Source organism: Triticum urartu, chromosome 2A (genome assembly GCF_056163025.1).
Source record: "Triticum urartu cultivar PI428250 chromosome 2A, HENAU_Tu73, whole genome shotgun sequence".
NCBI lineage: Eukaryota > Viridiplantae > Streptophyta > Magnoliopsida > Poales > Poaceae > Triticum > Triticum urartu.
Window position 1 is genome coordinate 692,147,725 of NC_141874.1, and position 25,252 is coordinate 692,172,976.

The 25,252-nt window shown below is 41.8% G+C and overlaps 1 protein-coding gene across 1 annotated transcript; it reads left to right on the forward strand.

Annotated features, from left to right (window-relative positions):
- The first annotated feature begins 1,006 nt into the window (after positions 1-1,006).
- On the forward strand, positions 1,007-24,289 carry LOC147986793 (uncharacterized). The gene is made up of 3 exons (XM_087542160.1): positions 1,007-1,782; positions 22,976-23,060; positions 23,153-24,289. The coding sequence occupies exons 1-3, from the start codon at positions 1,007-1,009 to the stop codon at positions 24,287-24,289; spliced, it is 1,998 nt and encodes a 665-aa protein (XP_087398286.1).
- Positions 24,290-25,252: the final 963 nt, after the last annotated feature.

The following is a 25,252-nucleotide window of genomic DNA, read 5'->3' on the forward strand; positions in this document are numbered from 1 at the left end:
TCCGAGAGGCACGGTTGTGCCTCTCACGAAAGCAAATCGGTGCCTCTCACGGAAGGAAAAAATAAAATGTTTTTTTTTTCATTTTCAAGAGGCATGTTCGTGCCTCTTGCGAAAGCAAAACTGTGCCTCTCACAAATAAAAAAAAGAGAAACTGCATTTTTTTCAAGAGGCATGGCCGTGCCTCTCGCGAAAGTAAAATTGTGCCTGTCATGGAAGGAAAAAAGAGAGGAAAAAGTTTTTTTCGTTTTCGAGAGGCACGCCGTGCCTCTCGCGGAAGCAAAACCGTGTCTCTCACGGAAGGGAAAAAGAGAAAACTCATTTTTTATGTTTTCGAGAGGCACGTCCATGCCTCTCGCGGAAGAAAAAAAACACATTTTTTCGCGCAATTTTTTTAATTTTGTTTGTCGAAAAGCTAAGAAACACCGGCAGAAGATGAAAAGCCAAAAAAGGAAAAACTTCTAAAAAGCCGACAATGCGTGCGTAAACCCTAAAAAAACTTAAAAACCGGAGGGAGCGTCCAGAGCGCGACACGTGGTGACGGATGATAGCGGCGCGCTCTCAGCCCACCTCAAGTGACCCTTCAGGAGGCTCCCGAAGGAACGCTCCTCGATTAGTCGCTGTCCATGAGCTCCCTTCTTTTTAACCATTTTTTACGTCTCGCACTAACAAAAACTAAAGAGCTTCGCTCTGCTGAGCTGGCCCGTGCAGAGCCGTGCGTCAAGATCTGCGTCTCTTTTTTACGCCACGCGCTAAAAACTTTTTTTTGAGTTGCGCCGCGCGGTAAAAATAAGAAGTAGCTTTGAGCTGGTGGGCCGGCCCAATAGTGTCCAGAGCCTGTGCATGTTGCTCTGCGTCATATAAAATCGACAAGTAGGTCAAAGCTACCCTAGAGGCGATCTAGGGTTCCACTGTTCCTCCGGTGGCGACGTCGGAGTCCATGGAAAATATCTCGGCGGCGACGTCGGGGAGATCAACAACAGGTCCAAGGACACAAGGCCCGCCCTGCATGGCGGCTCCATCGCTTGTGGGAGTAAGGGAGGAGGAAGAGAAGTTGAAGGCGGCGGCGATCGTGGAAGGCGAGGAGGAGGAGGCCAGGAGGCAGATCGGAGTGAGAAACACGATGACGGGGGGATCGACTAGCAGGGGCCCTCCGGCAGGGGGAGCAGGAGGTAGCAGAAGCGGGGGTGGGGATGCGTTAGAGGAGGAAGATGAAGATTGGGATTACTATGGCCCGGAACCAAATTTGGAGGACAAATTTGCTGGCATGAAGCTGCATGGAGAGGAGGAGGACGACCTCGATCTGTCAGGGGAAGTCGAGGAATTGATCAAGGGGGTGCGGTGGCTAGGATTGTTTCGTGTTCATACCACCAAGCCTTTCAATCATGCAGCGCTGTTGAGGCAGATGCGAAACGCTTGGGCCGCTGCCCAGGGAGTGACTTTCAATATCAAAGGCCCAAACCTCTTTTTCTTCCAGTGCCACTGCCTTGGTGACTGGAAGCGGATCATGGATGGAGGGCCATGGATTTTTTGCTATGCTACGATAATAGTGCAGGAATATGATGGCTTCACTGATGTGTCTGAATACAAACTGAATAAAGTTCCATTATGGGATCGAATCAAGGGTTTGCCTGATGGTTTGACAGCTAAGAAAGAGCTAGCAGAAAAGGTAGCCGCCAAGGTTGGAGAACCACCTTTTACAGTGATAGTCAGTGAGGGAAAAATTAACCCTTCTAGCACCTTGAGGGCACGAGTTTTTGTTGATGTTGATACACCACTCATGAGGTTTGTTCCGATCACGTTGCAAAAGAGGAAGAAATATCCTATTTATTATGAGAGGTTGCCAAATTTTTGTTTTTTCTGTGGCTTGATGGGTCATACAGTGGAAGAATGCGGCGACGGAACATGACCCACACACTTGTGAATGGGGAGAATGGCTCCTTGCTACGTCTTGAGCTTGCGTTGGTTTTCCTCGAAGAGGAAGGGATGATGCAGCAGAGTAGCGTAAGTATTTCCCTCAGTTTTTGAGAACCAAGGTATCAATCCAGTAGGAGGCCACGCTCAAGTCCCTCGTACCTACACAAAACGATAGCTACTCGCAACCAACGCGATTAGGGGTTGTCAATCCCTTCACGGTCACTTACGAGAGTGAGATCTGATAGATATAATATTTTTGGTATTTTTGGTATAAAGATGCAAAGTAAAAAGTAAAGGCAAAGTAAAAAGCAAAACAAGATTAAAGTGCTGGAGATTGATATGATGAGAATAGACCCGGGGGCCATAGGTTTCACTAGTGGCTTCTCTCAAGAGCATAAGTATTCTACGGTGGGTGAACAAATTACTGTTGAGCAATTGACAGAATTGAGCTTAGTTATGAGAATATCTAGGCATGATCATGTATATAGGCATCACGTCCGTGACAAGTAGACTGAAACGATTCTGCATCTACTACAATTACTCCACTCATCGACCGCTATCCAGCATGCATCTAGAGTATTAAGTTAAACACAGAGTAATGCTTTAAGCAAGATGACATGATGTAGAGAGATAAATTCATGCAATATGAAATAAACCCCATCTTGTTATCCTCGATGGCAACGATGCAATACGTGCCTTGCTGCCCCTTCTGTTACTGGGAAAGGACACCGCAAGATCGAACCCAAAGCTAAGCACTTCTCCCATGGCAAGAACTATCAATCTAGTTGGCCAAACCAAACGGATAATTCGAAGAGACTTGGAAAGATAACCAATCATACATAAAAGAATTCAGAGAAGATTCAAATATTATTCATAGATAGACTTGATCATAAACCCACAATTCATCGGTCTCAACAAACACACCGCAAAAAGAAGATTACATCGAATATATCTCCACAAGAGAGGGGGAGAACTTTGTATTGAGATTCAAAGAGAAAGAAGAAGCCATCTAGCTACTAACTATGGACCCGAAGGTCTGAGGTAAACTACTCACACTTCATCGGAGGGGCTAGGATGATGTAGAAGCCCTCTGTGATGACGGCCCTCTCCGGCGGAGCTCTGGAACAGGCCCCAAGATGGGATCTCGTGGATACAGAAAGTTGCGGCGGTGGAATTAGGTTTTTGGCTCCTGTTCTGATAATTTGGGGGTACGTATGTATATATAGGAGGAAGGAGTATGTCAGTGGAGCACCGAGGGGCCCACGAGGCAGGGGGCGCACCCTAGGGGGGCGCCTCCCACCCTCGTGACCTCCTCTTTGACTCCTTGGAGTAGGGTCCAAGTCTCTTGGATCACGTTCGGTGAGAAAATCACTTTCCCGAAAGGTTTTATTCCGTTTGGACTCCGTTTGATATTCTGTTTCTCCGAAACACTGAAATAAGCAAAAAACATCAATTCTGGGCTGGGCCTCCGGTTAATAGGTTAGTCCCAAAATAATATAAAAGTGGAAAATAAAGCCCAATATAGTCCAAAACAGTAGATAATATAGCATGGAGCAATCAAAAATTATAGATACGTTGGAGACGTATCAGGCATCCCCAAGCTTAATTCCTGCTCGTCCTCGAGTAGGTAAATGATAAAAAGAGAATTTTTGATGCAGAGTGCTACTTAGCATAATTTCAATGCAACTCTTCTTAATTGTGATATGAATATTCAGATTCAAAAGATTCAAGACAAAAGTTTATATTGACATAAAAATAATAATACTTCAAGCATACTAACAAAGCAATTATTTCTTCTCAAAATAACATGGCCAAAGAAAGTTATCCCTACAAAATCATATAGTCTGGCTATGCTCTATCTTCACCACACAAAGTATTTAAATCACGCACAACTCCGATGACAAGCCAAGCAATTGTTTCATACTCTAACTTTTTCAAAACTTTTTCAATCTTCACGCAATACATGAGCGTGAGCCATGGATATAGCACTATAGGTGGAATAGAACGGTGGTTGTGGAGAAGACAAAAAGAGGGGAAGATAGTCTCACATCAACTAGGCGTATCAACGGGCTATGGAGATGCCCATCAATAGATATCAATGTGAGTGAGTAGGGATTGCCATGCAACGGATGCACTAGAGCTATAAGTATATGAAAGCTCAAAAAGAAATTAAGTGGGTGTGCATCCAACTTGCTTGCTCACGAAGACCTAGGGCAATTTGAGGAAGCCCATCATTGGAATATACAAGCCAAGTTCTATAATGAAAGATTCCCACTAGTATATGAAAGTGACATAACATGAGAGACTCTCTACTATGAAGATCACGGTGCTACTTTGAAGCACAAGTGTGGTAAAAGGATAGTAACATTGTCCCTTCTCTCTTTTTCTCTCATTTTTTTATTTGGGCCTTTTCTCTTTTTTTATGGCCTCTTCTTTTTTTTGGGCTTCTTTGGCCTCTTTTATTTATTTTTCGTCCAGAGTCTCATCCCGACTTATGGGGAAATCATAGTCTCCATCATTCTTTCCTCACTTGGGACAATGCTCTAAAAATGATGATCATCACACTTTTATTTATTTACAACTCAATGATTACAACTCGATTCTAAAACAAAGTATGACTCTATATGGATGCCTCCGGCGGTGTACCGGGATATGCAATGAATCAAGAGTGACAAGTATGAAGGAATTATGAATGGTGGATTTGCCACAAATACTATGTCAACTACATGATCATGCTAAGCAATATGACAATGATGAATGTGTCATGATGAACTAGATGGTGGAAAGTTGCATGGCAATATATCTAGGAATGGCTATGGAAATGCCATAATAGGTAGGTATGGTGGCTATTTTGAGGAAGGTATATGGTAGGTGTATGATACGGGCGAAAAGTGCGCGGTATTAGAGAGGCTAGCAAAGGTGGAAGGGTGAGAGTGATCCATGGACTCAACATTAGTCATAAAGAACTCATATACTTATTGCAAAGATCTAGAAGTTATCAAAGCAAAGTATTATGCGCATGCTCCTAGGGGGATAGATTGGTAGGAAAAGACCATCGCTCGTCCCCGACCGCCACTCATAAGGAAGACAATCAATAAATAAATCATGCTCCGACTTCATCACATAACGGTTCACCATACGTGCATGCTACGGGAATCACAAACTTTAACACAAGTATTCTTTAAATTCACAACTACTCAACTAGCATGACTTTAATATTATCACCTCCATATCTCAAAACAATTATCATGCTTCAATCTTTTCTTAGTATTCAACACACTCAAAAGAAAGTATCACAAATCTTGAATACCAAGCATATTATTATTAAGCAAATTACCATGCTATTAAGAGACTCTCAAAATAATTTAAGTGAAGCATGAGAGATCAATAGTTTCTTTAAAACAAATCCACCACCGTGCTCTAAAAGATCTAAGTGAAGCACATAGAGCAAAATTATAACGCTCAAAAGATATAAGTGAAGCACATAGAGCAAAACAACATAGCTCAAAAGATATAAGTGAAGCACATAGATCAAAACTACATAGCTCAAAAGATATAAGTGAAGCACATAGAGTATTCTATCAAATTTTAATTCATGTACGGCTCTCTCAAAAGGTGTGTACAGCAAGGATGATTGTGGTAGACTAACAAGCAAAGACTCAAATCATAAAAGACGCTCCAAGCAAAACACATATCATGTGGTGAATAAAAATATAGCTCCAAGTAAAGTTACCGATAGAAGTAGACGAAAGAGGGGATGCTTTCCGGGGCATCCCCAAGCTTTGGCTTTTCGGTGTTCTTAGATTATCTTGGGGGTGCCATGGGAATCCCCAAGATTAGGCTCTTGCCACTCCTTGTTCCATAATCCATCACAAGAATTCACCCAGAACTTGAAAACTTCACAGCACAAAACTCAAAATAGAAAACTCGTGAGCTCCGTTAGCGAAAGAAAACAAAAAGACCACTTCAAGGTACTGTAATGAACTCATTCCTTATTTATATTGGTGTTAAACCTACTATATTCCAACTTCTCTATGGATTATAAACTATTTTACTAGCCATAGATTCATCAAAATAAGCAAACAACACACGAAAAACAGAATCTGTCAAAAACAGAACAGTCTGTAGTAATCTGTAGCTAGCGCAAGATCTGGAACCCCAAAAATTATAAAATAAATTTCTGGACGTGAGGAATTTATATTTTAATCATCTTAAAAATAATTAACTAAATAGCACTCTTCAAATAAAAATGACAGCAGTTCTCGTGAGCGCTAAAGTTTCTGTTTTTTACAGCAAGTTCAACAAGACTTTCCCCAAGTCTTCCCAACGGTTCTACTTGGCACAAACACTAATTAAACACAAAAAACACAACCAAAACAGAGGCTAAATAATTTATTTATTACTAAGCAGGAGCAAAAAGCAAGGAATAAAAATAAAATTGGGTTGCCTCGCAACAAGCGCTATCGTTTAACACCCCTAGCTAGGCATAAAAGCGAGGATAGATCTAGGTATTGCCATCTTTGGTAGGCAATCCATAAGTGGCTCTCATGATAGTTTTATATGGAAATTTTATTTTCTTTCTTGGAAAGTGTTACATGCCCTTTTTAATGGAAATTTAAATCTAATATTCCCTTCCTTCATATCAATAATCGCACCAACCGTTCTAAGGAAAGGTCTACCAAGAATAATAGGGCAAGAAGGATTGCAATCTATATCAAGAACAATGAAATCTACGGACACATAATTCCTATTTGGAATGATAAGAACATCATTAATCCTTCCCATAGGTTTCTTAATAGTAGAATCCGCAAGATGCAAGTTTAGAGAGCAATCATCAAAATTACGAAAATCTAGCAAATCACACAAAGTCTTGGGAATAGTACAGACACTAGCACCCAAATCACACAAAGCATAAAACTCATGATTAATTTTAATAGTTGGTTACCACTCATCATAGAGTTTTCTAGGGATAGAAACTTTCAACTCAAGTTTTTCTTCATAAGATTGCATCAAGGCATCAACAATTTGTTCGGTGAAGGCTTTATTTTGACTATAAGCATGTGGAGAATTTAGCACGGATTGCAACAAGGAAATACAATCAATTAAAGAGAAACTTTCATAATTAAATTCCTTGAAATCCAATATAGTGGGTTTAGCAACATCTAGATTTTTATTTCTTTCAATCCCACTTTCATCAATTTCATCATTAAGATCTAAATACTCCGAATTTTTAGAACGCCTTCTAGCTAAAGGAAGATCATATTCAGTTTCATCAAGATTTATATTGCAAAATAAAGATTTAATATGTGACACATCAATAACTTTTAGATCTTCATCTTGATTTTCATAGGCATTTGGTTTAGCGGCCATCTTATTGACTAAGGTGGCTTGCATATCCGAAATTTCAGCAGTCATCTTTTCTAGACGAGCAATTTGGGATCTTATACCATCAAATTCTTTAGACACATCATCTAGCTCTTTATTCATATAACTCATAAATTTTTTTGTTCCTTAAGCTCGTTTCTAAAGAAATTATTATGCTCAAATTGCAAAACCATAAACTTCCTAACGTTGGTTTCGATCTCCTCTAACCTTTTGAGGTGGAGATCACCAAATCTCGGTTGAGCCATCGCGACAAACAAGCAATCTAACACACGAGCAAACAAAAGGCAAGCGGGCAAAAGAGGCAAATAGAGAGGGAGGATAGAGAGAGAGAGAGGGTGAATAAAACGGCAAGGGTGAAGTGGGGGAGAGGAAAACGAGAGGCAAATGGCAAATAATGTAATGCGAGAGATAGGGATTGTGATGGGTACTTGGTATGTTGACTTTTTGCGTTGACTCCCCGGCAACGGCGCCAGAAATCCTTCTTGCTACGTCTTGAGCTTGCGTTGGTCTTCCCCGAAGAGGAAGGGATGATGCAACAGAGTAGCATAAGTATTTCCCTCAGTTTTTGAGAACCAAGGTATCAATCCAGTAGGAGGCCACGCTCAAGTCCCTCGTACCTGCACAAAACGATAGCTACTCGCAACCAACGCGATTAGGGGTTGTCAATCCCTTCACGGTCACTTACGAGATTGACATCTGATAGATATAATATTTTTGGTATTTTTGGTATAAAGATGCAAAGTAAAAAGTAAAGGCAAAGTAAAAAAAGCAAAACAAGATTAAAGTGATGGAGATTGATATGATGAGATAGACCTGGGGGCCATAGGTTTCACTAGTGGCTTCTCTCAAGACCAAAAGTATTCTACAGTGGGTGAACAAATTACTGTTGAGCAATTGACAGAATTGAGCATAGTTATGAGAATATCTAGGCATGATCATGTATATAGGCATCACGTTCGTGACAAGTAGACCGATACGATTCTGCATCTACTACTATTACTCCACTCATCGACCGCTATCCAGCATGCATCTAGAGTATTAAGTTAAAAACAGAGTAACGCTTTAAGCAAGATGACATGATGTAGAGAGATAAATTCATGCAATATGAAATAAACCCCATCTTGTTATCCTCGATGGCAACGATGCAATACGTGCCTTGCTGCCCCTTCTGTCACTAGGAAAGGACACCGCAAGATCGAACCCAAAGCTAAGCACTTCTCCCATGGCAAGAACTATCAATCTAGTTGGCCAAACCAAACGTATAATTCGAAGAGACTTCAAAGATAACCAATCATACATAAAAGAATTCAGAGAAGATTCAAATATTATTCATAGATAGACTTGATCATAAACCCACAATTCATCGGTCTCAACAAACACACCGCAAAAAGAAGATTACATCGAATAGATCTCCACAAGAGAGGGGGAGAACATTGTATTGAGATTCAAAGAGAGAGAAGAAGCCATCTAGCTACTAACTATGGACCCAAAGGTCTGAGGTAAACTACTCACACTTCATCGGAGGGGCTAGGATGATGTAGAAGCCCTCCGTGATGACGACCCTCTCCGGCGGAGCTCCGGAACAGGCCCCAAGATGGGATCTCTTGGATACAGAAAGTTGTGGCGGTGGAATTAGGTTTTTGGTTCCTGTTCTGATCGTTTGGGGGTACGTATGTATATATAGGAGGAAGGAGTACATCGGTGGAGCACCGAGGGGCCCACGAGGTAGGGGGCGCGCCCTAGGGGGGGGGCGCCCCCACCCTCGTGACCTCCTCTTTGACTCCTTGGAGTAGGGTCCAAGTCTCCTGGATCACGTTCGGCGAGAAAATCACGTTCCCGAAGGTTTTATTCCATTTGGAATCCGTTTGATAATCTGTTTCTCCGAAACACTGAAATAAGCAAAAAACAACAATTCTGGGCTGGGCCTCTGGTTAATAGGTTAGTCCCAAAAATAATATAAAAGTGGAAAATAAAGCCCAATATAGTCCAAAACAGTAGATAATATAGCATGGAGCAATCAAAAATTATAGATACGTTGGAGACATATCACTCCTGTGGAATGCCGAACAACCGACCTACACGTCAGGAGGAAGAGGCAGTATGGAGGGAATGGGTAGAGGAGGTAGGTCTGGAGGTTTAGGTGGGAGAAGTGGTAGAGGTGGTAGACAGGGGAGAGGAGATCGTGAGGGAGAAAGGAGGGAGTTTGGTGGGGAGGATGGAGGATCGCAGAACATGGACTACTCGTAGCAGGCCAATTCCGAGGAGAATCCGAATGCCCGTAAAAGGATTGTGCGTGCTGATGGTTCAGTCAATGTGAGAGGAGGATGCCTTCCTCTCTCTGGAAAGGTCGCAGAAACTGTTTTGCTTCTAGAGAATGGAGGTGAGGATGCATTCCAGGTGGCCTCTACAACCCCTGGCAAAAACCCGATTGTGAAGAGGAGGAAGCAGGATGGTAGGTCTTAGGAGGAAGTCATGGAGGATGTTGACAAGGCGGCCTCTCTCGAGGAGGACCGCCGAGCCCAATGAAGCTACTGTGTTGGAACTGTCGCGGGATTGGCGACCCTGCGACAGTCCGGCAGCTCCGCAATCTCATGGAGGCGTGTGCGTCGATGGTGCTTTGTATTGTGGAGACACAACTAGCGAAGTACCGGGTGGAAGGTTTGGCGGGTACTTTAGGTTTCTCAGGTCGGTTAGGAGTAGATAGTAGTGGTAGGAGTGGAGGTTTATGTTTGTTATGGAAGAACGATGTTAATATTGAAATAAAAACTTATTCCCGCTATCATATTGATTTTGTGGTGAAAGTGGTGGGGAACGACCCGTGGCGTTTGACGTGTTTCTATGGTGTGGCAGATAGGAGTCTGAGATACAAAACATGGGACACAATGAAAATATTGCGTGGGGAGAATGCACTTCCATGGGTCTGCATGGGAGACTTTAATGAGATTTTGAGGCCAGAGGAGCAAATGGGACCAAATGAGCGAGACAACGCTCAAATAGAAGGCTTTAGAGTGGCAGTTGACGTATGTGAGTTAGCGGATCTCGGGTATAAAGGACTGGATTGGACGTTCGAGAAGAGAGTTGTGGGAGGGGAGTATTGTAGGGTAAGGTTGGACCGAGTATTGGCAACAACCAATTTGTCAGCTTTGTTCCCGTATGCTTCGGTTGAGCACCTTACTGCAGCGAAATTTGGTCATAGTCCAATCTTGCTGATTAATGAGATGGAGGCAAGCAACCAAAGAATAGCGCTGAACAAGCTGTTTCATTATGAATGTGTGTGGGAATGTGATACCAGGTTTGGAGGCACGCTTCCTCATAGTTCGTAGGTTCTTCATGGTCAAGTAACATGACCTCCAGAACATGATTACCGTACCACTCTGGTGCGGATCTTACTCTGCTTGACCTACGAGGTTCGGTAGTAACTTGATTAGAAGTTTCATGATCATCATCATTAGCTTCCTCACTTACTGGTGTAGGAATCATTGGAACTGATTTATGTGATGAACTACTTTCCAATAAGGGAGTAGGTACAATTACCTCGTCAAGTTCCACTTTCCTCCAACTCACTTCTTTCGAGAGAAACTCCTTCTCTAGAAAGGATCCATTCTTAGCAACGAATATCTTGCCTTCGGATCTATGATAGAAGGTGTATCCAACAGTTTCCTTTGGGTATCCTATGAAGACACATTTCTCCGATTTGGGTTCAAGTTTATCAGGTTGAAGCTTTTTCACATAAGCATCGCAGCCCCAAACTTTAAGAAACGACAACATGGGTTTCTTGCCAAACCACAGTTCATAAGGTGTCGTCTCAACGGATTTTGATAGTTCCCTATTTAATGTGAATGCAACTGTGTCTAAAGCATAACCCCAAAACGATAGCGGTAAATCAGTGAGGGACATCATAGATCGCACCATATCTAATAAAGTGCGGTTACGATGTTCAGACACACCATTACGTTGTGGTATTCCAGGTGGCGTGAGTTGCGAAACTATTCCGCATTGTTTCAAATGAAGACCAAACTCATAACTCAAATATTCACCTCCACGATCAGATCATAGAAACTTAATTTTCTTGTTACGATGATTTTCCACTTTACTCTGAAATTCTTTGAACTTTTCAAATGTTTCAGACTTATGTTTCATCAAGTAGATATACCCATATCTGCTCAAATCATCTGTGAAGGTAAGAAAATAACGATACCCGCCGCGAGCATCAACACTCATTGGACCGCATACATCAGTATGTATTATTTCCAACAAGTCTGTTGCTAGCTCCATTGTTCCGGAGAACGGAGTTTTAGTCATCTTGCCCATGAGGCATGGTTCGCAAGCATCAAGTGATTCATAATCAAGTGATTCCAAAAGTCCATCAGCATGGAGTTTCTTCATGCACTTTACACCAATATGACCTAAACGGCAGTGCCACAAATAAGTTGCACTATCATTATTAAACTTATATCTTTTGGCTTCAATACTATGAACATGTGTATCACTACTATCAAGATTTAGTAAAAACAGACCCTCATCAAGGGTGCATGACTGCTACCTCTTGAGCACTGCGTTGGATTTCCCCGAAGAGGAGAGGATGATGCAGCAAAGTAGCGTAAGTATTTCCCTCAGTTTTTGAGAACCAAGGTATCAATCCAGTAGGAGGCTACGCGCGAGTCCATCGTACCTACACAAAAACAATAGCTCAACGCAACCAACGCGCTTAGGGGTTGTCAATCCCTTCACGGTCACTTACGAAAGTGAGATCTGATAAAGATGTTAAATAATATTTTTGGTATAGAGATGCAAAGTAAAAAGTAAAAGCAAAATAAAAGCACAGCAATAATAAAGTGATGGAGATTGATATGATGAGAAAGAGACCCGGGGGCCATAGGTTTCACTAGTGGCTTCTCTCAAGAGCATAAGTATTCTACGGTGGGTGAACAAATTACTGTTGAGAAATTGACAGAATTGAGCATAGTTATGAGAATATCTAGGTATGATCATGTATATAGGCATCACGTCCGAGACAAGTAGACCGACTCCTGCTTGCATCTACTACTATTACTCCACTCATCGACCGCTATCCAGCATGCATCTAGAGTATTAAGTTAAAAACAGAGTAACACCTTAAGCAAGATGACATGATGTAGAGGGATAGTTTCATGCAATATGATAAAAAAACCATCTTGTTATCCTTGATGGCAACGATACAATACGTGGCTTGCTGCCCCTTCTGTCACTGGGAAAGGACACCGCAAGATCGAACCCAAAGCTAAGCACTTCTCCCATGGCAAGAACAACCAATCTAGTAGGCCAAACCAAACTAATAATTCGAAGAGACTTGCAAAGATAACCAATCATACATAAAAGAATTCAGAGAAGATTCAAATATTATTCATAGATATACTGGATCATAAACCCACAATTCATCGGTCTCAACAAACACATGGCAAAAAGAAGATTACATCGAATAGATCTCCACAAGAGAGGGGGGAACATTGTATTGAGATCCAAAAAGAGAGAAGAAGCCATCTAGCTACTAACTATGGACCCGTAGGTCTGAAATAAACTACTCACACTTCGTCGGAGGGGCTTGGATGATGATGTCCGTTATCGATGCCCCCTCTGGCGGAGCTCCGGAACAGGCCCCAAGATGGGATCTCGTGGATACAGAAAGTTGTAGCGGTGGAATTAGGTTTTTGGCTCTGTCTCTAATCATTTGGGGGTACGTAGGTATATATAATAGGAAGAAGTACGTCGGTGGAGTTTCGAGGGGCCCACGAGGTAGGGGGGCGCGCCCTAGGGGGGGCGCCCTCCACCCTCGTGACCGCCTCGTGGCTTTCTTGACGGAGGGTCCAAGTCTCCTGGGTCTTATCTGATGAGAAAATCGTGTTCCCGAAGGTTTCATTCCATTTGGACTCCGTTTGATATTATGTTTCTCCGAAACACTGAAATAGGCAAAAAATAGCAATCTGGGCTGGGCCTCCGGTTAATAGGTTAGTCCCAAAAATAATATAAAACTGGAAAATAAAGCCCAATATAGTCCAAAATAGTAGGTAATATAGCATGAAGCAATCAAAAATTATAGATACGTTGGAGACGTATCAAGCATCCCCAAGCTTAATTCCTGCTCGTCCTCGAGTAGGTAAATGATAAAAGCAGAATTTTTGATGCAGAGTGCTACTTGGCATAATTTCAATGTAATTCTTCTTAATTGTGGTATGAATATCCAGATTCAAAAGATTCAAGACAAAAGTTCATATTGACATAGAAATAATAATACTTCAAGCATACTAACAAAGCAATTATGTCTTCTCAAAATAACATGGCCAAAGAAAGTTATCCCTACAAAATCATATAGTCTGGCTATGCTCTATCTTCACCACACAAAGTATTTAAATCATGCACAACCCCGATGACTAGCCAAGCAATTGTTTCATACTTTTGACATCTTCAAAACTTTTTTGATCTTCACGCAATACATGAGCGTGAGCCACGGATATAGCACTATATGTGGAATAGAATGGTGGTTGTCGAGAAGACAAAAAGAGGGGAAGATAGTCTCACATCAACTAGGCGTATCAACGAGCTATGGAGATGCCCATCAATAGATATCAATGTGAGTGAGTAGGGATTGCCATGCAACGGATGCACTAGAGCTATAAGTATATGAAAGCTCAACAAAAGAAACTAAGTGGGTGTGCATCCAACTCGCTTGCTCACGAAGACCTAGGGCGTTTTGAGGAAGCCCATCATTGGAATATACAAGCCAAGTTCTATAATGAAAAATTCCCACTAGTATATGAAAGTGACATAATGAGAGACTCTCTATCATGAAGATCATGGTGCTACTTTGAAGCACAAGTGTGGTAAAAGGATAGTAACATTGTCCCTTCTCTCTTTTTCACTCATTTTTTTGTTTGGGCCTTCTCTTTTTTTTATGGCCTCTTTTTTTCGTCCGGAGTCTCATCCCGACTTGTGGGGGAATCATAGTCTCCATCATCCTTTCCTCACTTGGGACAATGCTCTAAAAATGATGATCATCACACTTTTTATTTTTCTTACAACTCAATACTTAGAACAAAATATGACTCTATATGAATGCCTCCGGCGGTGTACCGGGATATGCAATGAATCAAGAGTGACATGTATGAAAGAATTATGAACGGTGGCTTTGCCACAAATACGATGTCAACTACATGATCATGCTAGCAATATGACAATGATGGAGTGTGTCATAATGAACGGAACGGTGGAAAGTTCCATGGCAATATATCTCGGAATGGCTATGGAAATGCCATGATAGGTAGGTATGGTTGCTGTTTTGAGGAAGGTATTTGGTGGGTGTATGATACCGGCGAAAAGTGCGCGGTATTAGAGAGGCTATTAATGGTGGAAGGAAGGAAAGTGTGTATAATCCATGGACTCAACATTACTCATAAAGAACTCATATACTTATTGCAAAAATCTAGAAGTTATCAAAGCAAATTATTACGCGCATTATCCTAGGGGATAGATTGGTAGGAAAAGACCATCGCTCGTCCCCGACCGCCACTCATAAGAAAGACAATCAATAAATAAATCATGCTCCGACTTCATCACATAACGGTTCACCATACGTGCATGCTACGGGAATCACAAACTTTAACACAAGCATTTCTCAAATTCACAACTACTCAACTAGCATGACTCTAATATCACCATCCTCATATCTCAAAACAATTATCAAGCATCAATTTTTTTCTTAGTATTCAACGCACTCAAAAGAAAGTTTTACAAATATTGAATACCAAGCATATTATTATTAAGCAATTTACCATGCTATTAAGACTCTCAAAATAATCTAAGTGAAGCATGAGAGATCAATAGTTTCTATAAAACAAATCCACCACCGTGCTCTAAAAGATATAAGTGAAGAACTAGAGCAAAATTATATAACTCAAAAGATATAAGTGAAGCACTAGAGTATTCTATCAAATTCAAAATTATATATAGCTCTCTCAAAAGTTGTGTACAGCAAGGATGATTTTGGTAGACTAACAAGCAAAGACTCAAATCATAAAAGACGCTCCAAGCAAAACACATATCATGTGGTGAATAAAAATATAGCTCCAAGTAAAGTTACCGATAGAAGTAGACGAAAGAGGGGATGCTTTCCGGGGCATCCCCAAGCTTTGGCTTTTCGGTGTTCTTAGATTATCTTGGGGGTGCCATGGGAATCCCCAAGATTAGGCTCTTGCCACTCCTTGTTCCATAATCCATCACAAGAATTCACCCAGAACTTGAAAACTTCACAACACAAAACTCAAAATAGAAAACTCGTGAGCTCCGTTAGCGAAAGAAAACAAAAAGACCACTTCAAGGTACTGTAATGAACTCATTCTTTATTTATATTGGTGTTAAACCTACTGTATTCCAACTTATCTATGGATTATAAACTATTTTACTAGCCATAGATTCATCAAAATAAGCAAACAACACACGAAAAACAGAATCTGTCAAAAACAGAACAGTCTGTAGTAATCTGTAGCTAGCGCAAGATCTGGAACCCCAAAAATTATAAAATAAATTTCTGGACGTGAGGAATTTATCTTTTAATAATCTTAAAAAAGAATTAACTAAATATCACTCTTCAAATAAAAATGACAGCAGTTCTCGTGAGCGCTAAAGTTTCTGTTTTTTACAGCAAGTTCAACAAGACTTTCCCAAGTCTTCCCAACGGTTCTACTTGGCACAAACACTAATTAAACACAAAAAACACAACCAAAACAGAGGCTAAATAATTTATTTATTACTAAGCAGGAGCAAAAAGTAAGGAATAAAAATAAAATTGGGTTGCCTCCCAACAAGCGCTATCGTTTAACGCCCCTAGCTAGGCATAACAAACAAGAATAGATCTAGGTATTGCCATAATAGTAAGATAGATTATTAAAACTCATTTCATATTCTCTATGTTCGGCAGCAAGTTTTCTTTGAGGCAAGCAAAAGTAATCAAAAGGGCTAAATTTAATGGGACAAAAGTCCCCAAGATCAACCTTGGGAGGTATTGGTTCCTCCTTTGGTCCTTCATAATGCACAACCAATTCATCATTATAAGCATTCTTTTGACAGAACTTTGTGAGCCTATATTCAAGAGAATATCCTAGTTCATTATTTCGAATAGCCAAATCATCATTAAGTTCAGAAATTCTATCAACTAAAACATTGGTAGGAACCCTTTTTCTAAGATTTTCATTGAAAGCAACATAGTCTATAGATTGAAAACGCATTATTTCTTCTTGATCAAAGAGGATAGCCTCTATGGGAGGACGGCAAGAGTCCACCCTATAATGCGCAAAGATTTCTTTGGCTTCTTTTATTATGAATCTAAACTCATGAGCCAAAAAGATAGTAGCGGCACGCTTAACTGAAGAATGCTCAATATTAGAAAATTCCAGAAAATATCCTTTGTATGGAAGGATGTATGTGCATGAATTGTCTTTCAAGTTCAACTACAAGCATGGCAATAGCGTCCGCAAGACTACTAGTTCTACAAAGGATAGAACTTCCCATAGAAGGTAAAGCACTGGCACAAGTAAAGAAATCTTGAGTAACTCCTTTTCCAATAATATTACCACTACCAACACGGAATTTTTTTGTATGAAATATGGTAGGTTCTTTAGCAGGAGCATCAGAATTTTTCATGATATTATTATTGTCCATATCGATAATAATTTCCCCAATTTCAGACATAGAGGCAGAAGGTAAAGGACTTGACATAACTATGAGCTAGCAAACTAACACACAAGCAAACAAAAAGGCAGACATGCAAAAGGAGGCAAATAGAGAAAGAGAGGGAGGATAGAGAGAGAGGGCGAATAAAACAACAAGGGTGAATTGGGGGTAGAGGAAAACGAGAGGCAAATGGCAAATAATGTAATGCGGGAGATAGGGATTGTGATGGGTACTTGGTATGTTGACTTTTGCGCAGACTCCCCGGCAACGGCGCCAGAAATTCTTCTTGCTACCTCTTGAGCACTGCGTTGGATTTCCCCGAAGAGGAGAGGTTGATGCAGCAAAGTAGCGTAAGTATTTCCCTCAGTTTTTGAGAACCAAGGTATCAATCCAGTAGGAGGCTACGCGTGAGTCCCTCGTACCTACACAAAAACAATAGCTCAACACAACCAACGCGCTTAGGGGTTGTCAATCCCTTCACGGTCACTTACGAAAGTGAGATCTGATAAAGATGATAAATAATATTTTTGGTATTTTTGGTATAGAGATGCAAAGTAAAAAGTAAAAGCAAAATAAAAGCAAAGCAATAATAAAGTGATGGAGATTGATATGATGAGAAAGAGACCCGAGGGCCATAGGTTTCACTAGTGGCTTCTCTCAAGAACATAAGTATTCTACGGTGGGTGAACAAATTACTGTTGAGCAATTGACAGAATTGAGCGTAGTTATGAGAATATCTAGGTATGATCATGTATATAGGCATCACGTCCGAGACAAGTAGACCGACTCCTGCCTGCATCTACTACTATTACTCCACTCATCAACCGCTATCCAGCATGCATCTAGAGTATTAAGTTAAAAATAGAGTAAGGCCTTAAGCAAGATGACATGATGTAGAGGGATAGTTTCATGCAATATGATAAAAAAACCCATCTTGTTATCCTCGATGGCAACAATACAATACGTGCCTTGCTGCCCGTTCTGTCACTGGGAAAGGACACCACAAGATCGAACCCAAAGCTAAGCACTTCTCTCATGGCAAGAACAGCCAATCTAGTAGGCCAAACCAAACTGATAATTCGAAGAGACTTGCAAAGATAAACAATCATACATAAAAGAATTCAGAGAAGATTCAAATATTATTCATAGATAGACTGGATCATAAACCTACAATTCATCGATTTCAACAAACACACCGCAAAAAGAAGATTACATCGAATAGATCTCCATAAGAGAGGACGAGAGAACATTGTATTGAGATCCAAAAAGAGAGAAGAAGCCATCTAGCTACTAACTATGGACCCGTAGGTCTGAAATAAACTAATCACACTTCATCGGAGGGGCTTGGATGATGATGTAGAAGCCCTCTGTGATCAATGCCCCCTCCGGCGGAGCTCCGGAACAGGTCCCAAGATGGGATCTCGTGGATACAGCAAGTTGCGGTGGTGGAATTAGGTTTTTGGCTCCGTCTCTGATCGTTTCGGGGTACGTAGGTATATATAGGAGGAAAAAGTACGTTGGTGGAGCTTCGAGGGGCCCACGAGGCAGGGGGTGCGCCCTAGGGGGGCGCCCTCCACCCTCGTGACCGCCTTGTGGCTTTCTTGACGGAGGGTCCAAGTCTCCTGGGTCTTATCTGATGAGAAAATCGCGTTCCCGAAGGTTTCATTCCGTTTGGACTTCGTTTGATATTCTGTTTCTCCGAAATACTGAAATAGGCAAAAAACAAGAATTCTGGGCTGGGCCTCCGGTTAATAGGTTAGTCCCAAAAATAATATATAAGTGCAAAATAAAGCCCAATATAGTCCAAAACAGTAGGTAATATAGCATGGAGCAATCAAAAATTATAGATACGTTGAAGACGTATCAATGAGCATAAAAGATATTATTCATATAAATAGAACAACCATCATTCTCTGATTTAAATGAATAACCGTCTCGCATCAAACAAGATCCATATATAATGTTCATGCTCAACGCTGGCACCAAATAACAATTATTTAGGTCTAAAACTAATACCAAAGGTAGATGTAGAGGTAGCGTGCCGACGGCGATCACATCGACTTTGGAACCATTTCCCACGCGCATTGTCACCTCGTCCTTAACCAATCTTCGCTTAATCCGTAGCCCCTGTTTTGAGTTGCAAATATTAGCAATAGCACCAGTATCAAATAGCCAGGCGCTACAGCGAGCATTAGTAAGGTACACATCAATAACATGTATATCAAATATACCTTTCACTTTGCCATCCTTCTTCTCCGCCAAATACTTGGGGCAGTTCCGCTTCCAGTGACCAGTCCCTTTGCAGTAGAAGCACTCAGTATCAGGCTTAGGTCCAGACTAGGGCTTCTTCACTTGAGCAGCAACTTGCTTGCCATTCTTCTTGAATCTCCCCTTCTTCCCTTTACCCTTTTTCTCAAAACAGGTGGTCTTGTTCACCATCAACACTTGATGCTCCTTCTTGATTTCTACCTCCGCAGCCTTTAGCATTGTGAAGAGCTTGGGAATCGTCTTATCCATCCCTTGCATATTATAGTTCATCACGAAGCTCTTGTAGCTTGGCGACAGTGATTGAAGAACTCTGTCAATGACACTATCATCAGGAAGATTAACTCCCAGCTGATTCAAGTGGTTGTGGTACCCAGACATTCTGAGTATATGTTCACTGACAGAACTATTCTCCTCCATTTTGCAGCTGTAGGACTTATTGGAGAATTCACATCTCTCAATCCGGCTATTTGCTTGACATATTAACTTCAACTCCTGAAACATCTCATATGCTCCATGACGTTCAAAACGTCATTGAAGTCCCTGTTCTAAGACGTAAAGCATGGCACACTAAACTATCGAGTAGTCATCAGCTTTGCTCTGCCAGGTGTTCATAACATCTGGTGTTGCTCCTGCAGCGGGTTTGTCACCTAGCGGTGCTTCCAGGACATAATTCTTCTATGCAGCAATGAGGATAATCCTCAAATTACGGACCCAGTCCGTGTAATTGCTACCATCATCTTTCAACTTAACTTTCTCTAGGAACACATTAAAATTCAACGGAACAACAGCACGGGCCATCTATCTACAACAACATAGACATGCAAAATACTATCATGTACTAAGTTCATGATAAATTAAAGTTCAATTAATTAAATTACTTAAGAACTGCCACTTAGATAGACATCCCTCTAATCATCTAAGCGATCACGTGATCCATATCAACTAAACCATGTCTGATCATCACGTGAGATGGAGTAGTTTTCAATGATGAACATCACTATGTTGATCATATCTACTGTATGATTCACGATCGAGCTTTCAGTCTCAGTGTTCCGAGGCCATATCTGCATATGCTAGGTTCGTCAAGTTTAACCCGAGTATTCCACATGTGCAAAACTGGCTTGCACCCGTTGTATGTGAACATAGAGCTTATCACACCTGATCATCACTTGGTGTCTCGGCACGACGAACTGTAGCAACGGTGCATACTCGGGGAGAACACTTATACCTTGGAATTTAGTGAGAGATCATCTTATAATGCTACCGCCGAACTAAGAAAAATAAGATGCATAAAGGATAAACATCTCATGCAATCAATATAAGTGATATGATATGGCCATCATCGTCTTGTGCATTTGATCTCCATCTCCAAAGCACCATCATGATCACCATCGTCACTGGCTTGACACCTTGATCTCCATCGACGCATCGTTGCCGTCTCGCCAACTATTGCTTCTACGACTATCGCTACCGCTTAGTGATAAAGTAAAGCAATTACATGGCGATTGCATTTCATACAATAAAGTGACAACCATATGGCTCCTGCCAGTTGCCGATAACTCTGCTACAAAACATGATCATCTCATACAATAAAATTTAGCATCATGTCTTGACCATATGACATCACAACATGCCCTGCAAAAACAAGTTGGACGTCCTCTACTTTGTTGTTGCAAGTTTTACGTGGCTGCTACGGGCTAAGCAAGAACCGTTCTTACCTACGCATCAAAAACCACAACGCGGTATAGTGATTGCTTTTTGATCTTCAGAAAGAGCCCTGTTCATTGAATCCGATTCAACTAAAGTTGGAGAAACTGACACCCACCAGCCACCTATGTGCGAAGCACGTCAGTAGAACCAGTCTCGCGTAAGCGTACACGTAATGCCGGTCTGAGACGCTTCATCCAACAATACCGCTGAATCAAGAATCAACTAGTGACGGAAAGCAATATGTATATACCCATGCCCACAACTCCTTTGTGTTCTATTCGTGCATATAACATCTACGCAAAGACCTGGCTCGGATGCCACTGTTGGGGAACGCAGTAATTTCAAAAAAATTCCTACATACATGCAAGATCTATCATGGTGATGCATAGCAACGAGAGCGGAAGAGTGTTGTCCACGTACCCTCGTAGACCGTAAGCGAAAGCGTTATGACAACGCGGTTGATGTAGTCGTACATCTTCACGATCCAACCGATCCTAATACCGAAAGTATGGCACCTCCGCGATCTGCACACGTTCAGCTCGGTGACGTCCCATGAACTCTTGATCCAGCTGAGTGTCGAGGGAGAGCTTCGTCAGCACGATGGTGTGATGACGGTGATGATGAAGCTACCGGTGCAGGGCTTCGCCTAAGCACTGCAACGATATGACCGAGGTGGATTATGGTGGAGGGGGCACCGCACACGGCTAGTTGGACTAGGAGACCAAGGAAGGGGAAGGAAGGAGGAAGGAAAGGGGGGCCGGCCCCCCACCCAATTCGGATTGGGCTTGGGGGGGCACCCCCTCCTAGGCTTCCTTCTCCTCTCTCCCACTATGGCCCAATAAGGCCCATATACTTCCCGGGGGGTTCCGGTAACCTCCCGGTACTCCGGTAAATGCCCGAACTCACCCGAAACCATTCCGATGTCCAAACATAGTCATCCAATATATCGATCTTTACATCTCAACTATTTTGAGACTCCTCGTCATGTCCGTGATCATATTCGGGACTCTGAACTACCTTCGGTAAATCAAAACACATAAACTCATAATACCAATCGTCACCGAACCTTAAGCGTGCGGACCCTACAGGTTTGAGAACTATGTAGACATGACCGAGACTCATCTCTGGTCAATAACCAATTGCGGAACCTGGATGCTCATATTGGTTCCTACATATTCTACGAAGATCTTTATCGGTCAAACCGTATAACAACATATGTTGTTCCCTTTGTCATCGGTATGTTACTTGCCCGAGATTCGATCGTCGGTATCTCAATACCTAGTTCAATCTCGTTATCGGCAAGTCTCTTTACTCGTTCCATAATGCAACATCCCGTAACTAACTCATTAGTCACATTGCTTACAAGGCTTATAGTGACGTGCATTACCAAGAGGGCCCAGAGATACCTCTTCGATACACGGAGTGACAAATCCTAATCTCGATCTATGCCAACTCAAAAAACACCATCTTAGACACCTTTAGAGCATCTTTATAGTCACCCGGTTACGTTGTGACGTTTGATAGCACACTAAGTGTTCCTCCGGTATTCGGGAGTTGCATAATCTCATATTCGTAGGAACATGTATCGGTTATGGAGAAAGCAATAACAGTAAACTAAACGGTCATCGTGCTAAGCTAACGGATGAGTCAAGTCAATCACATCATTCTCTAATGAAGTGATCCCGTTTATCAAATGGCAACTCTTTGTCCATGGCTAGGAAACTTAACCATCTTTCATCAACGAGCTAGTCAAGTAGAGGCATACTAGTGACACTCTGTTTGTTTATGTATTCACACATGTACTAAGTTTCCGGTTAATACAATTCTAGCATGAATAATAAACATTTATCATGCTATAAGGAAATATAAATAACAACTTTATTATTGCCTTTAGGGCATATTTCCTTCACTTTCGTGACCCGAAAGCGTTTAATCAAGCTCTACTGGCAAAGTAGGCTTGGAGAATCTTGACAATACCTTCATCTATTTGTTCTAGGGTGCTTAAGGCTAGCTACTTCAAGGATGATTCCATTCTGTCAGCCTCCAATCCATCGATTGCCTCATACACCTTCAGGAGCATTGTGCATGGGAGGGACCTGTTATGAGAAGGACCGGCATGGAGGATTTGGGATGGATCAAAAATCAGCATTCATCACGAAAACTGGATTCCTAGAAGTGGGTATATGCAACCACTGGGTCAGCAGTACATCCATGGCATCACAAGATAGCTGATTTGCTTGATGCGGATGGGAAGGACAGGGATAATGTGAAGGTTGATTTGATATTCACCGAGTCTGATGCTGCCGTCATAAAAAATATTGTTGTTGGGGGCTCTGGCACTGATGATGTTTTGGCATGGAACTACACGAAGAGCGGAGTATTCAGTGTTAGATCGGCTTATCACCTTCGATTGTCCATGATGCGAGGAAGATCAGGACGGCCTGAACCTTCCAATTTTGTGGATCGACAGAAAGGGTATATGGCTCTTTGGGATACTAACGCCCCGGGTAAGGCGAAGATCCATATGTGGAGGGCGGTCCGAAATGGCTTTGCTGTAGGAACTGAACTCCACCGACGGCGGATCAAGCCTGGTGTTTTTTGTGTTGCTTGTGGAAGAGAGGAGACAATTCTGCATCAGTTCTGGGCATGCCAGCACTCTGCCAGTTTCTGGCACTTCATGCGCTCGGAGAAAGGGACAGTTGTCCAATCTCCACCGACCCAGCTTGAGACCCAAGGTGAATTGGCCCACTGGTTGTTGAGCTGGTTTGCCAGCGCTGCTGGTGATGAGCAGGAGGCTATGGTTCAGGCGACCTACATGCATTGGTTTGCTAGGAATGATGCTCGGGATGGCAGGAAAATTGCCTCTCCGCATGAAATCATGGAGTCTGTTGTGGCTCATATGCAAGAATGGAGAAACTCTCATCTCCCCAAGGTGCGAGATGCGACGCCAGTGCAAGCTCAGCGATGGAAGGCGCCTAAGGAGGGTTGGATAAAGGTTAATGCCGATGGTATTGTGGACAAGGAGGGGAACAAAGGGGGAAGGGGTGCTGTAATACGAGACCATGCCGGTGCCTTTCTGGGGGGAGTATGTCATTTCTTCCCGAGTATTGTGGACTCGGAGGCAGCTGAAGTTTTGGCTTGCAAGAGGGTTGTGCATCTTGCTTTGGAGCAGGGAGCGGACATGATCCACGTTGAACTGGACAGCAAGGCAGTAGTTCAAATGATTAACCAACCTGGGAAAAACTTCTCGGCTGCTGGTCCTTGGATCCACGAGATAAATGAGATGCTTCAATCAAGGAGTGGGTTTTAAAGTCTCTTGCGTCAGTTGTACGGCGAATGTTGTTGCACATAAGTTAGCTAGAACAGGAGTATGTGATAAACTTTGTATGGGGTGGATTGGGGCTCCCCCGGACTGTCTGTTGGATGTTATCTCGAATGACATTCTGAGCTTTGTTGGTTAATTAATGTAGTAACATTTCCCTTAAAAAAAGCCAAAATATGCCTGCACGTGGGTTTGAACAAGGTTTTATTTTTCTTGATTTAGGTTTTTTTGGGAGAGACCGTAAAAACCGATTTTGGGGAATCTTGGAATTTTCAAATGACTTCAAATTCAAAAAATTGGTGTAAAAATATATCTATAGTACTTATAAAAGAGCAAACATTATCTTCTCTAAGTGCACCCCACAAAACGTACACGGATACATTACCACCGCATGATTAGTCTCACTAAACTCAATCTAACGGCTAGCCTTAACCGAATCTGTTCTCTATGTGCACTTAGCAATTTACATTGACTGACCGTACTCCACCGTGGAGGAAAATATGAAATTCCATGTCTGGTCAATTAGGAAACTATAATCACGGACACATCCTATTAAGAAACTAATCACGGGCATATCTAATTATTAGGAAACTAATCACAAACCTATCCTATTATTAGTTTATACTACTTATAAAAGAGCAAACATTATTTTCTCTAAGTGCACCCCACAAAACGTACACGGATACATTACCACCGCATGATTAGTCTCACTAAACTCAATCTAACGGCTAGCCTTAACTGAATCTGTTCTCTATGTGCACTTAGCAATTTACATTGACTGACCATACTCCACCGCGGAGGAAAATATGAAAGTCCATGCCTGGTCAATTAGGAAACTATAATCACGGACACATCCTATTAAGAAACTAATCACGGGCACATCTAATTATTAGGAAACTAATCACAAACCCATCCTATTATTAGGAAAAAAATCACGCACGCATCCTATTA